The sequence below is a fragment of the Sus scrofa genome, chromosome 15 (assembly GCF_000003025.6).
Source record: "Sus scrofa isolate TJ Tabasco breed Duroc chromosome 15, Sscrofa11.1, whole genome shotgun sequence".
NCBI classification, from domain to species: Eukaryota; Metazoa; Chordata; class Mammalia; order Artiodactyla; family Suidae; genus Sus; species Sus scrofa.
The window spans coordinates 45,780,272-45,795,543 of NC_010457.5; the positions used below are offsets into that span (position 1 = coordinate 45,780,272).

Sequence of the window (15,272 nt, forward strand, 5' to 3'; positions counted from 1 at the left end):
ATAAAATAGTCCAATTCCCTCCTTTAGTTCCCCTCCCTCAGTGGATCTCTTGGTAAAGACAGCACCACCACTAATATTTAGAGCTCTTAGAATAAATACTAAAATACAATAAATATATTTACTTGTCTTAGTTCTGGACATTAGTTATTGGGCTACAACGCAGCTCATGACCAATTATAGGGAAAGGCAGGAGGAGCAAGAACCTGAAACTGATGGCTGTGAACGCCAGGCTTCTTGGGGCATGTCGTGGCAGATAAGGAGAGGGGATAGGTCCTGAGAAATTGGCCAACGTCCTGACTTAAGCGAATGTGACAGATTCTGTGTTTCTGTGCATGATCTTGGCAGCACTGTTTCCTCATACAAACCTTGCATTCTTTAATCATCGATTGTGAATGTAAATTATACTCAATTTGTATTAATAATAGTGATGCTTTTTTGGTGACAGGGTGTTAGGCCCAGGCCCAAACTAGCAACAGTGACAAATCTTCTCACATTACCTTCTCGCCTAAGATGATTTGTTTATAAGTTACAGCAAGCTTCTCTGGCAAACGGAATTTAAAAAGTAAAAGATGTTACATGGCGTTCCCGTTGTGGCTCAGTGGTAATGAAATCGATTGGTGTCCATGAGGACGTGAGTTCAATCCTGGGGCCTTGCTCAATGGGTTGGGGATCTGGCATTGCTGTGAGCTGTGGTATAGGTTGCAGATGCGGCTTGGATCTGATGTTGCTGTGACTGTGGTGTAGGCCAGCAGCTGCAGCTCCATTTGACCCCTGGCCTTGGAACTATGCCGTGGGTGTGGCCCTGGAAAGCAAAAATAAATAGGAAAAGATATTATAAGAAGTACAGGAGAGTTATGTTACAGTTTGTAATAACAATTCAGTTTTAAAACCGGAATTTAAACATAGAAGCCTTACTGTGTAAAATTGTCATATGTAGATTTGTAACTAGATCTCAAGTTATAGTTTGCAGAAAAGAAGAATTAGATTAACATTTTTATTTTTCCTTTAGGTAATTTTGTGAAAAAAATTTTACAGCCTGCTTTTCACTTGCTTGCTGGTGAAGATGATGATATGATTCCAGAGACAATGGACCATGGATTTTCCCATTTTCCTGGAACACAAGTTAAACAAGGAATTTCCTTGAGTGAAACGTCCACAGATAAGGATATAGGAGAGAGCTGGTCATTGAATTCAGAGAAACTGGAGAGGCTGGGTGCAGCTAAGCAAAGCAGTCCTGATCTTTCATTTTTAGTTGTGAAGAATAACACAGGAGAAAAGCATCTTTTTGTAGATCTAGGTAAGTAGAATTGACAGCTCTCCCTCACTCTGGTCTTGTGTACCTCTGAGTGACACCAGTCAGTGCCTACAAAGTCACTTTGCTTAGGATTCTTACTAGCACCACTGCTCCACAGTGACCATGGTGTCATTAGCAGAATATGATCAGGGGGCTCAGGTGCAGGAAATCTAGTAGATGTCTGTTCAGAGATCTTAGAGCAGCCCTGTGGGAACAGCAGCCTGGCCTGAGCTCCAGGAAAGAAGGACTCTGACTGGCTCCTACTCTGAAATGTCCACAGGGTGTATGATGGACAGGTGGATCAGCACTCTTTAACACTGCTGAGGGGTTTGATTAGATGAAATAAATTGTAAAAAACAGATACGATGTAAAAAGGGTGCTCTTAGGTGGTAAAGTCAAGCTGGTGTTTTCTGCAGTGAAGAGCTTTGCAGTAGCAGCAGGGGCTACTACATGTCATCAGCTTCCTGCTATGATCAAACTGGCGGCTTCTTCAGTCGCTCTTTCTTCTGCTTTACTTGCCTCTGGTCTCTAAACCTGAAGATATATGGAACACTGGGCACAAGGTATCACACAGGCTAGTCAGGATCCCTAATTCTGCTGAGCTCCAGTTTGGTGAACTAAACTTCATTTTTATATTGAGTTTTAGCTTGTGATTTGAAAAGCCATAAGAGCATTTTTGCCATTGATCCTTAGAGCAACTCGGAGAGCTTCATTGTCTACAGGTTGAAGGAAAGCAGGTTTAAACTATAAGCAAGACTACCAGACCAAACAGGCCGAGAGTAGGGAAGTGTTTCTGCTGTATTGCCTGTCCTTCTAGTACTCCTGACAACCATGTTATCAGAAATTTGGAACTATAACAGGTATACTTTGTTTTATTGTACTTTGTGGATACTTAACGTTTTTTATAAATTAAAGGTTTGTGACAGCCCAGCGTTGAATACTGTTACTGCAGTTTTTCCAATAGCATTTGCTCATTTTGTGTCTCTGTTGCATTTGGTAATTCTTGGCAATATTTCAAATTTTTGCATTATTATTTTTGTTTTGATCTATGATTAGTGATCTTTGATGTTACTACTATGATTTGCTGAAGGCTAGAGTGATGGTTAGCATTTTTTAGCAATAAATTATTTCTCAGTTAAGTTGTGTACGTTTTAAAAGATATTGCTATTGTACCTTTAATAGACTACAGTATAATGTAAACAATCAACCCTCACCACAGCAGTGACTTGAGTGCTGCAATGACACCACCAGATCCTTAACCTACTGAGCCGCAAGAGAACTCCTATGATCCTTTTAATGTTAAGTGTTCAAATTGGTTTGCTAATATTTTGCTGAGGATTTTTAGGTTTATGTCGATCAGTGATACTGGTCTGTAATTTTCTTATGGTATCCTTGTCTAGTTTTGGTATCAGGGTAATGTTGGTCTTGTAAAGTGAGTTTGGAAATGATCATCCTCTTCTCTTCTTTGAAAGAGTTGAAAAGGATATTGATTCCTTGAATGTTTGGTCAAATTCACATTTGAAGTCATCTGGTCCTGGATTTTTATTTGTTGGGAGGTTTTTGTTTACTGATTCAATATCCTTACTGGTACTTAGTCCATTCAGATTTTCGGTTTCTTCACGATACAGTCTGGGCAGATTGTATGTTTCTAGGAATTTATCCATTTATTCAAGTTTGTCCTGATTGTTGGCCCAAAATTGTTCATAGCAGTCTCTTACAGTCCTTTTTATCAGTTGTAACATCTTCTCTTTGAATTTTTTTTTTTTTATTTATCTGAATCCTCTCTTGGTGAGACTACTTAAGGTTTGTCCATGTTGTTTATCTTTTCAAAGAACCAGCTTTTGGTTTTGTTGCTCTTTTATCATGTTAGTCTATTCCATTTATTTCTGCTCTTCTCTTTGTTATTTAATTCCTTCTACTAAGTTTGAGCTTTGTTTGTTCTTATTTTTCCAGTTCCTTGATTTATGAAGTTAGATTGAGATTTTTTTTTGTTCCTTGTAGTAGGCCTGTATCACTATGAACTTCCCTTTTAGAACTATTGTTACATTGTATACATTTTGGTATGTTGTATTTCTCTTTTGTCTCAAGATGTTTTTTGATTTCTCCTTTGATTTCTTGGCTTATTGTTTATTCATTAGCATCTTACTTAATCTCCACATACATGTGAATTTTCAAGTTTTCTTTTTTTTTAATTTTATAATTTTTATTTTTTCCATTATAGCTGGTTTACAGTGTTCTATCAATTTTCTGCTGTTCAGTAAGGTGACCCAGTCACACATACATGTATACATTCTTTTTTCTCACATTATCATGCTCCATAAGTGATTAGATATACTTCCAGTGCTATATATTGCTTCTCCATTCCAAAGTCAATAATTTGCATACATTAACCCCAAATTCTCAATTCATCCCACTCCCTCCTGCTCCCCCTTGGCATCCACAAGTGTTCTCCAAGTCCATGATTTTCTTTTCTGTGGAAAGATTCATTTGTACCATATATTAGATTTCAGATATGTGATATCATGTGGTATTTGTCTTTGCCTTTCTGACTTACTTCACTTAGTATGAGAGTCTCTAGTTCCATGCGTGTTACTGCAAATGGCATTATTTTGTTCTTTTTTATGGCTGTATAGTGTTCCACTGTGTATATATACCACATCTTCTTAATCCATTCATCTGTCAATGGACATTTAAGTTGTTTCCATGTCTTGGCTATTGCAAATAGTGCTGCTCTGAACATAAGGGTGCATGTGTCTTCTTCAAGGAAAGTTTTGTCCAGATATATGCCCAAGAGTGGGACTTCTGGGTCATATGGTAGATCTATATGGAGTTTTCTAAGGTACCTCCATACTGTTTTCCGTAGTATTTGTACCGCTTTACATTTCCACCAACAGTGCAGGAGGGTTCTCTTTTCTCCACATCCTTTCTGGCATTTGTTATTTGTGGACTTATTAATGATGGCCATTCTAACTGGTGTGAGGTGGTACCTCATGGTAGTTTCGATTTGCATTTCTCTAATAATCAGTGATGTTGAGCATTTTTTTCATGTGCTTGTTAGCTATCTGTATATCTTCTTTGGAGAAGTGTCTATTTAGGTCTTTTACCCATTTATCAATTGGGTTGTTGGCTTTTTTGCTGTTGAGTTGTATAAGTTGTTTGTATATTTTAGAGATGAAGCCCTTGTCAGTTGCATCATTTGAAGCTATTTTCTCCCATTCTGTAAGTTGGCTTTTTGGTTTCTTTTTGGTTTCTGTTGCTGTGCAAAAGCTTGTCAGTTTGATTAGGTCCCATTGGTTTATTTTTGCTTTTATTTCTGTTGCTTTGGGAGGCTGACCTGAGAATACATTTGTAATGTTGATATCAGAGAATGTTTTGCCTATGTTTTCTTCTAGGAGTTTGATGGCGTCTTGTCTTACATTTAAGTCTTTAAGCCATTTTGAGGTTATTTTTGTGCACAGTGTGAGGGTGTGTTTCAGTTTCATTGATTTACATGCAGCTGTCCAGGTTTCCCAGCAATACTTGCTGAAATGACTGTCTTTTTCCCATTTTATGTTCTTGCCTGCTTTGTCGAAGATTAATTGACTGCAGGTGTCTGGGTTTATTTCTGGGTTCTCTATTCTGTTCCATTGTTCTGTATGGGTGTTTTGGTACCATTACCACACTGTCTTGATGACTGTGGCTTTGTAACACTGCCTGAAGTCTGGGAGAGTGATGCCTCCTGCTTGGTTTTTGTTCCTCGGAATTGCTTTGGCAATTCTGGGTCTTTTGTAGTTCCATATAAATTTTTGGATTTTCTAGTTCTGTGAAAAATGTTGTGGGTAATTTGATAGGAGTTGCATTGACTGTAGATTGCTTTGTGTAGTATGGCCATTTTTACAATATTAATTTTTCTAACCCAGGAGCATGGAATATCTTTCCATTTCTTTGAATCCTCTTTAATTTCCTTGATTAATGTTTTATAGTTCTAAGCATATGAATCTTTTCACCTCCTTGGTCAGATTATTCCCAGGGATTTGTTTTTTTGGGGGGTGCAGTTTTAAAAGGTATTGTATTTTTGTATTCCTTTTCTAATATTTCATTGTTAGTATACAGAAATGACTGATTTCTGAATGTTAATCAGAAATTAACATTCTGCTAATCCTGCTACTTTGCTGAACTTGTCGATCAGAGTAGTTTTTGAGTTGAGTCCTTAAGGTTTTCTGTATATAGTATCATGTTATCTGCATACAGTGACAATTTTACCTCTCCCAATTTGGATACCTTTTATTTCTTTTGTTTGTCTAATTGCTGTGGCTAGCACTTCCAATACTTGTTGAATAAAAGTGGTGAGACTGGGCATCCTTGTCTTGTTCCAGATTTTAATGGGAAGGCTTTCAGCTTTTCTCCATTGATCATTATATTTGCTGTGGGTTTTCATAAATGGCTTTTATTATGTTAAGGTATGTTCCCTCTATACCCACTTTGATAAAAGTTTTTATCATGAATGGGTGTTGGACTTTGTCAAATGCTTCCTCTGCATCTATCGAGATGATCATGTGGTTTTTGACTTTTGTTAATGTGGTGTATGACGTTGATTGATTTGCATATGTTGAACCATCCTTGTGCACCTGGATGAATCCGTCTTAATTGTGATGTATGATTTTTTTGTCTTTTTAGGGCTGCACCCGTGGCACATGGAGGTTCCCAAGCTAGGGGTCCAATTGGAGCTACAGCCATCGGCCTATGTGAGAGCCATGGCAACGCCAGATCCAAGCCATGTCTGTGACCTACACCACAGCTCATGGCCATGCCAGATCCTTAACCCACTAAGCGAGGCCAGGGGTCGAACCCTCAATCTCATGGTTCCTAGTTGGATTTGTTTCTGCTGCATCACAGTGGGAACTCCTGATCTTTTTTATATGTTTTGGGATTCAGTTGGCTAAAATTTTGTTGAGAATTTTTGCCTCTATATTCATCAAAGATTTGGCCTATAGTTTTCTTTTTGGTGGTATCTTTGTCTGGTTTTGGCATTAGGGTGATGGTGGCATCATAGAGTGGCTTAGGGAGTGTTCCTTCTTCTTCAACCTTTTGGAAAATTAAAGGAGGATGGGTATAAATTCCTCTTTGTATGTTTGATAGAATTCACTTATGAAGCCATCAGCTCCTGGACCTTTATTTGTAGGGAGTGTTTTTATTACATATTCAATTTCATTTCTAGTGATTGGTCTGTTCAGTTGCTCTATTCCTTCTTCTCTCTCTCTCTCTCTCTTTTTTTTTTTTTTGTCTTTTTGTCTTTTCTAGGGCTGCACCCATGGCATATGGAGATTCCCAGGCTAGGGGTCTAATCAGAGTTGTAGCCACCAGCCTATGCTAGAGCCAGAGCGACACGGGATCTGAGTCAGGTCTGCTACCTACACTACAGTTCATGGCAACGCCGGATCCTTAACCCTCTGAGCACGGCCAGGAATTGAACCTGCAACCTCATGGTTCCTAGTTGGATTCGTTAACCACTGAGCCATGACGGAAACTCCTGATATATTTCTTCTTGATTCAGTTTTGGCGGGCTCTAAGTCTCTAGAAACTTGTCCATTTCTTCTAGGTTGTCAAATTTGTTGGTGTACAATTGTTCATAGTATTTTCTTACAGTTTTTTGTATTTCTGCAGTATCCAATGTGATTTCTCCTTTTTCATTTCTTTTTTTTTTTTTTTTTTTTTTTTTTTGTCTTTTTTGTCTTTTTTGTTTGTTGTTGTTGTTGTTGCTATCTCTTGGGCTGCTTCCGCGGCATATGGAGGTTCCCAGGCTAGGGGTTGAATCGGAGCTGTAGCCACCGGCCTACGCCAGAGCCACAGCAACGCGGGATCCGAGCCGCGTCTGCAACCTACACCACAGCTCACGGCAACGCCGGATCATTAACCCACTGAGCAAGGGCAGGGACCGAACCCGCGACCTCATGGTTCCTAGTCGGATTCGTTAACCACTGTGCCACGACGGGAACTCCCTCCTTTTTCATTCCTTATTTTGTTTATTTTTGGTTTTTTTTCTCTTCTTGGTCAGTCTGGCCAGAAGTTTGTCAATTTTGTTTACCTTTTCCAAGAACAGCTCTTGGTTTTATTGATTGTTTTCTGTTGTTTTTTGAATCTCTATTTTATTGATTTCCTCTCTGATCTTTATGATTTCCTTCCTTCTGCTGACTTTAGGTTTGTTTGTTCTTTTTCTAATTCATTTAGATGTTGGGTTAAGTTGTCAATTTGAGATTTTTCTTTTTTTGAGGAAGGTCCGTATTGCTATGAATTTCCCTCTAAGCATTGCTTTTGCATCCCATAGATTTGGAGTGGTTGTGTCTTCATTATCATTTGTTTTGAGGTATTTTTAGATTTCCTTCTTGATTTCCTCAAGACCCATTTGTTTTTTAGTAGCATGTTGTTTAGTCTCCATGTAGTCAGCTTTTTCTCGTTCTTTTCCTATGGTTGATTTCTACTTTTGTGCCATTGTAGTCAGAGAAGATACTTGAAATAATTTCTATACTCTTAAATTTGTTGAGCTTAGCTTTGTGCCCCAGTATGTGATTGTCCTTGAGAATGTTCCATGCTCTTGAGAAGAATGTATATTTTGATTGTTTTGAATGTAATGTGTCCTGAAAATGTTGATTAAGTCTAACTTTTTTATTGTGTCATTTAGGATCTCTGTTGCCTTATTGATTTTCTGTCTAGAGGATCTGTCCATTGATGTGAATGGAGTGTTAAAGTCTCCCTCATTATTGTATTCCTATCAATTTCTACCTTTGTGTCTGTTAGTATTTGTAGGTATCTGGGTGCTCCTATATTGGGGCATATATATTGACGATTGTACTGTCCTCTTCTTGAATGGGTCCTTTTACCATTAAATAGTGTCCTTCTTTGTCTTTCTTTATGGCCTTCATTTTAAAGTCTGTTTTGTCCGATATGAGTATTGCAGTTCTTGCTTTCCTGTCTTGTCCATTGACATGAACTATCTTTCCTCATCCTCTCACTTTCAATCAATATGTGCCCTTTGCCCTAAGGTGAGTCTCTCCTAGACAGCAGGTTGTAGGTTTTTGCTTTTTTATCCAATCTGCCACTGTGTGTCTTTTGACTGGAGCATTCAGTCCATTGACATTTAAGGTAATTATTGACATATATGTATTTATTGTCATTTTAAACCTTGTTTTCCACTTGATTCTATGTTTCTCCTTTCTTCCTTTATTTTTTTGGTTGGATGATTTCCATTTATTTTATCCTTGAGTACTTTTTTTTTTTAGTTTTTGTGACTGTAATGTTTGATTTTGATTTGTGGTTGCCCTGTTTTTTAAGTACATTAACCTCTTCCTGTATCTTCTTCTTTAGCCTGATAGTCAAATAATAGGCTCATACACATTATTTTTTAAAAAAAAGAGTTTATATTTTCTTACTTTCCTTCTCCACATTCTATGATTTTGAAGTCCCTTTTTAACATCTTCATAAGTGTCCTTTTGCTGTTTCTTGTGTTTATCATCACTTTTACAGTAGTTTTTTTTTTTTTTTTCTTTCCTTTTTTAGATCTGTATGCTGGCTTATTTAAGTGATTGCTTTCCAATTGTGGTTTCCTTCATCCTATTTCTTCTTACTTCCTTCTTTATTTAGAGAAGCCCTTTCAGTATTTTAGAATGGGTTTAATATTGCTGTACTCTTTTAACTTTTGTCTGTTGGAGAAATTCTTTATTTCCCCTTCTATTTTAAATGATATTCTTGCTGGATAGAGTATTCTAGGCTGCAAATTTTTTCCTTTCAGAACTTTAAATATATCTTGCTACTCCCTTCTGGCTGGTAGTGTTTCTGTAGAGAAATCAGCTGATAGCCTTATGGGGGGTCCCTTATTATTAACACTTTGTGTTTCTCTTGCTGCCTTGAGAGTCCTCTCTCTCTCTCTCTCTTTTTTTTTTTTTTTTTTTTTTTTTGTCTTTTTGCCATTTCTTGGGCCCCTCCTGTGGCATATGGAGGTTCCCCGGCTAGGGGTTGAATCAGAGCTGTAGCCACAGGCCTATGCCAGAGCCACAGCAACTCGGGATCCGAGCCACATCTGCCACCTACACCACAGCTCACAGCAACACCGGATCCTTAACTCACTGAGAAAGACCAGGGATCGAACCCGAAACCTCATGGTTCCTAGTTGGATTCGTTAACCACTGAGCCACGACGGGAACTCCCTCTCTTTATCTTTTAGCTTTTGCCATTTTTATTATAGTATGTCTTGGTGCGGGCCTGTTTGGGTTCAACTTATTTGAGGCCCTCTGTGCTTCCTGTATCTTGATATCTGTTTTCTTTAGATTTGGAAAGTTTTCAGACATAATTTCTTGAAATATACTTTCAATCCGCTTTTCTTTTACTTCTCCTTCTGGAATTCCTATTATGCACAGATTGGCCTAGTTTGTATTATGCCAGAGATCTCTTATATTGCTTTCATGTTTTTTCAGTTGGTTTTCTCTCTGCTGTTCTGATTGGGTGATTTCCATTATTCAATCTTCCAAGTCACTACTTTATTCCTCTGCATTATTCATTCTGCTCTTTCGTGCCTTTAGCTCAGTTTGCATCTCTGCAAATGAATTTTCTAATTTTTCTGTGTTCCTCCTTATATTTTCTAGTTCCTTTCTAAAGAAATTTGCATTACTGTTCATATCCGCTCTTAATTCCTTGATATTCAGCCTTAATTCCTTCAGTATTTTCACTATCTCTCTTTTGAACTCAATGTCAGACTGCAGAGGTCTGTTTCACTGTTTACTGCTTCAGGTGAATTTTTCTGTTCCTTTAACTGAGAATGGTTTCTGAGCTTCTTTGTCTTGCTTATGTTTTTCTTTTTCCGTGAGTTTAGGGAAGCCAAACTGTAGTCTTGGAGGGCTATTTCTATGCAAGAGCACCTCTTTGTATTTTGTGGGGGATTACTATTTATTTTTTGCGTGGAAGTTTGAGTATTTGCTCTCTTTCTTTGGTGTGAGCAGGCTGTTATCCCCAGGGTGCTGAGAGTGTTTCTAGAGAAAAGGAGGCAATGGGTAGGGCTAGGTTTCAATGCCTGGTTGCTGGGCTCTTAACAGCAGCAAGGACCTGCAGGAAGGTGACACAAGTTACTCCTAGTTGCAGGGCTCTGGGAAGTGGTAATGAGCCTTAGGCAGATTTACAAGGTGCACAGAGCATTTGGTTGTGGCAGCAGCAGGTGTGTGAGTTCCCAGGAGAGTGAGAGTAACAGTAGGTAATGTTAGAATGCAATGCCCTCATCTGAGGTGATTAGAGCCACAAGTGGTGTCTGTTCAGGGACCCCTAGTGGTAGCGCGCCACACCTTCCTCTGGAGTCAGTGATAACTGCGGTGGTTTGTTCCTGCCACCTGCAAACCATGCAAGAATCACCCCATCTCACTTAGCCCCCACAGGAAGGTACTGAACCAGCTGCTCCTACTTGTAGGTTCCTGGGAAGGGACAGAGATCAAGTGTCTGGGCACTGCCCAGAGCATTTGGCAGTGGCAGCAGCAGGGTGGTTGTGCTCCCAGGGGAGTAAGAGCAACAATAGGTGGTGTTCCTTCACAGTGGCCTCTTCTATAGTGCCCTCTGAGGTGGTTGGGGCTGCAAGAGGTTCCTGTTCAGGGATCCCCAGTGGTAGCGGGCCACACCCACCTCTGGAGTCAGAGATAACTGCAGTGCTTTGCCCACCACCTGCAGGGCACGCAAGCAGCACTCTGTCCCGCTTGGCCCACACAGGAGGTGCTGTACCATCTGCTCCTAGTTGTAGGGTCTTGGGAAGGGACAGTGATCAAGCATCTGGGTGCTGTCCAGAGTGTTTGGCAGTGGCAGCTGAAGGGTGAGTGTTCCCAGGGGGTGAGAGTAATAACATGTGGTGCATGGTTCCAGTGCCCTCTTTTTTTTTTTTTTTTTTTTTTTTTTTTTGCTGACCCCTGAGGTGACTGTGACTGCAGGTGGAGCCCACTCACAGGCTCCTAGTGCTGGCAGGTCACGCCTCCCTCTAGCCTCTGAGATGACCACCACGGTCCACCCCTGCTGCCTGTAAATCCCGCAAGAGGCAACACGTTGCACTTAGCCCCCTGATGCCCTTAGTGCACACAAGAGGTGCCCAGCCACCTGTAGCCTACACAAGAAGCGCCCAGTTCCTGTAGCCTGAGCAAGTGGCTTCTTGCCACCCGTAGCCTGCACTGGAGGTGCCCTGCCATCTGAGAGCCTGCCCGTGCATGCTTGCGCAGGGAGATTCCTATGGCAGTCTGCCCTCCTCCTCTTGCCCTCCCCAACAATGGCGCCTTGCTTCTCCTGCAGGCCCAGACCTTCTCCTGGGTTCCCTCTGCCTTGGCATTCCACTCCCCAGCCCATAGCACACAACTCCCCTGCCAGTGGCACAGTGCTCCTTAGGCTGTCCCCACACAGACAGCCCTAGTCCTCTCCCAGGGACTGACCTCCAGAGCCTAAGTCTCAGCGCCCAGCCCCTGTCCGAGCATCTCAGGCTGGGGTGTCTAGGGCGGTGGTGCAGATGATCTGTGCTGCTCTCACTCTACTTTGCCCTCCTCAGTCCAGCTGCTGTGATTTTCTTGGCAACTTTGAGGTCCCTCCGTCTTGGCTAATTTACCAGTCAGTTAGGTGGCTTCCCAGGGTGTGAGTTCCTTTTCTCCTTCACAGCTCCCTCAGGAATGCTGGTCCTGTCCTGATTCCTTTTCTCTCTCTCTCTCTTTTTCTTTTGTTCTACCCCATTATGTCAAGAGTTTCTTGCCCTTTTTGGCGGTTTAAGTTCTTCTGCCAACATTCAGTAGATGTTCTGTGCGAGTTGTTTTACACGTTGATGTGTTTATGGGAGAAGATGAGCATGACGTCTTACTCCTCTGCCATCTTGATCCACCTCCAAGTTTTCTTTTAATTAACTGTTAGTTTCACACCATTTGTGGTCAGAAAAGATGCTTGATATGATTTCAGTCTTTTTAAATTTAAGACTTGCTTTGTGGCATAACATATGATCTATTCTGGAGAAGGTTCCATGTGATTTGAGAAGAATGTATATTCTGTTCCTTTTGTATGGAATGTTTTGTTAAGTCCATTTGATCTAATATGTCCTTTAAGGCTAATGCTTATTGATTTTCTTTTTGGATACTCTTTCCATTGATGTAAATGGGGTATTAAATTTTTCTACTTTAATTATATTGCTATCTTTTCACTTGTTAATATTTGCTTTTGTTAATATTTGCTTTATATATTTAGGTGCCCCTCTGTTGAGTGAAAACAAACATTTACAAATGTTATCCTCTTCTTGCATTGACCCCGTATCCTTTATCATTATGTAGTACCTGTGCTTGTCTCTTTTTTTTTTCAGGTGGAAGAGCGTATTTTTTTTTTAATTTTTATTAAAGTATAGTTGATTTGCAATGTTCCTTCAATTTCTGCTCTATAGCAAGGTGACCAAGTGACCCAGCCACCTAGACACACTCTTTTCTTTTGGGGGGGGGGTGTCTTTTTAGGGCTGTATTCGAGGCATTTGGAGGTTCCCAGGCTGGAGGTCGAATCAGAGCTGCAGCTGCCAGCCTATCCTATGACCACAGCAAGGCCAGATCCAAGCCTCGTCTGCGACCCATGCCATAACTCATGCAGTGCCGGATCCTTAACCCACTGAGTGAGGCCAGGGAACCCACGTCCTCACGGATACTAGTCAGATTCATTTCTGCTGAGCTGTGCCAGGAACTCCTCCATCAGGTTCTTACTCAAGAGACTGGATAGAGTTCCCTGTGCTATATAGCAGGACCCCATCACCCATCTGTTCTAAACGTAACAGTCTGCATCTACCAACTCCAAACTCCCTTGTCAGTCCCCCTCTCTCCCCACTTCCCCCCTGGCAAACACAAGTCTGCCCTCCTTGTCCATGATCTGTTTATGTTTTGTAGATAGGTCATTTGTGCCATGCTTTAGAGTCCACATATAAGTGATATATGGTATTTCATCGTCCTCTTTCTGACTTATTTCACTTAGTATGAGTCTGTAGTTCCATCCATGTTGCTGCAAATGGCATTATCTTGTCCTTTTTATGGCTGAATAGTATTCCATTGTATATGTGTACCACATCTTTTAATACACTCATCTATTGATGGATGTTTAGGTTTCCATGTCTTGGCTGTTGTGAATAGTGCTGCACTGAACACACAGGTACATGTTTCTTTTTCAGAGAAAGTTTTGTCTGTATATATGCCCAGGCATGGGATTGCTGGACCATATGGTAGTTCTATATTTAGTTTTCTGAGGTATTTACATACTGTTTTCCATAGTGTTTATACCAATTTACATTCCTATCACAGTATAGGAGGGTTCCTTTTTCTCCACATCCTCTCAAGCATCCTTTTTTTTTGTTGATGGCCCCTGTAACTGGTGTGAGGTGATACCTCATGGTAGTTTTGACTTGTATTTCTCTAATAATCAGTGATGTTGAGGATGTTTTTCATGTGCCTGCTGGCCATCTATATACTTTGGAGAAAAATCTATTTAGGTCTTCTAGACATTTTTTGATTGGGTTAATTTTTTGTTGTTGTTTAGTTGTATGCTTGTTTGTATATTTTGGAGATTAAACTTTTGTCTATTGAATTATTTACAAAGATTTTCTCCCATTCTGTGGGTTGTATTTTTATTTTTTTAGTGGTTTCCTTTGCTGTGCAGAAGCTTTTGAGTTTAATTAGGTCCCATTCATTTATTTTTGTCTTTATTGTCATTATTCTAGGAGGTGGATCAAACAAGATATTCCTGTGATTTATGTCAAAGAGTGTTATGCCCTATGTTTTCCTTTAGGAGTTTTATAGTATCTGACCTTACATTTAGGTCTTTAATCCATTTTGAGTTTACTTCTGTGTGTGGTGTTAGAAACTTTTCTAAATTCATTCTCTTACATGCTGCTGTCCAGTTTTCCCAGCGCCATTTATTGAAGAGATTGTCTTTCCTGCATTGTATGTTTTTTTCCTCCTTTTACCATAAGTGCTTGGATTTATTTCTGGGCTTTTATCCTGTTCCATTGATCTGTATTTCTGTATTTCTGTTTTTTTGTGTTTTTTTTCTCCCCCCAGCATCACACTGTTTTGATGGTTGTAGCTTTGTAGTATAGTCTGAAGCCAGGGAGCCTGATTCCTCCAGTTCCATTTTTTTCTTTTCAATATTGCCTTGGCTATTCAAGGTCTTTTGTGTTTTCATACAAATTTTAAAATATTTTGTTGTAGTTCTGTAAAGAATGTCATTGGTAATTTTATGGGAATTGCATTGATTCTGTAGATTGCCTTAGGTAGTATGTCATTTTGACTATATTGATTCTTCCAGTCCAAGAGCATGGTATGTTTTTCCATCTATTTGTGTCATCTTTGATTTTGTTCATCTGTGTCCTATAGTTTGCAGAGTAGAGGTCTTTTATCTCTTTAGGTAGGTTTATTCCTAGGTATTTTACCCTTTTTGATATGATGGTAAATAGTATGCTTTCCCTAATTTCTCTTTCTGGTTTTTCATTGTTAATATATTGAAATGCTGTTGATTTCTGTGTATTGATTTTGTATCCTGAAACTTTACCAAATTCATTGATGAGCTCTAACATTTTTCTGGTAGTCTTTAGGATTTTCTAGGTATCGTATCATGTCATCTGCAAACAGTGATAGTTTTACTTCTTCTTTCTCAACTTGGATTCCTTTTATTTCCTTTTCTTCTCTGATTGCCATGGCTAGGAGTTCTAAAACTATGTTGAATAACATTGGTAAAAGTGAACATTCTTGTCTTGTTCCTGATCTTAGTGGAAATGCTCTCAGTTGTTTGTCATTGAGAATGATGTTAGCTCTCGGTTTGTCATAAATGGCTCTTATTATATTGAGGTAGTTCCCCTCTATGCCTGCTGTCTGGAGAGTTTTTATCAGGAATGGGTGTTGATTTTTGTCAAAAGCTTTTTCTGCATATATTGAGGTGATCATATGGTTTTCATTCTTCAGTTTTTTGATGTGGTGTATCA

At 39.7% G+C, this 15,272-nt stretch overlaps 1 protein-coding gene across 9 annotated transcripts in view; it reads left to right on the forward strand.

Moving 5' to 3' along the window:
- Positions 1–15,272, forward strand: part of PRIMPOL (primase and DNA directed polymerase) — an 86,792-nt gene that overhangs the window by 16,011 nt on the left and 55,509 nt on the right. For all 9 annotated transcript variants that reach the window (XM_021076332.1, XM_013984037.2, XM_013984041.2 and 6 more), the window contains one exon: positions 1,010–1,297. In XM_021076332.1, coding sequence (XP_020931991.1) covers positions 1,010–1,297 — 288 coding nt within the window. The remainder of the gene's footprint in view (positions 1–1,009; positions 1,298–15,272) is intronic.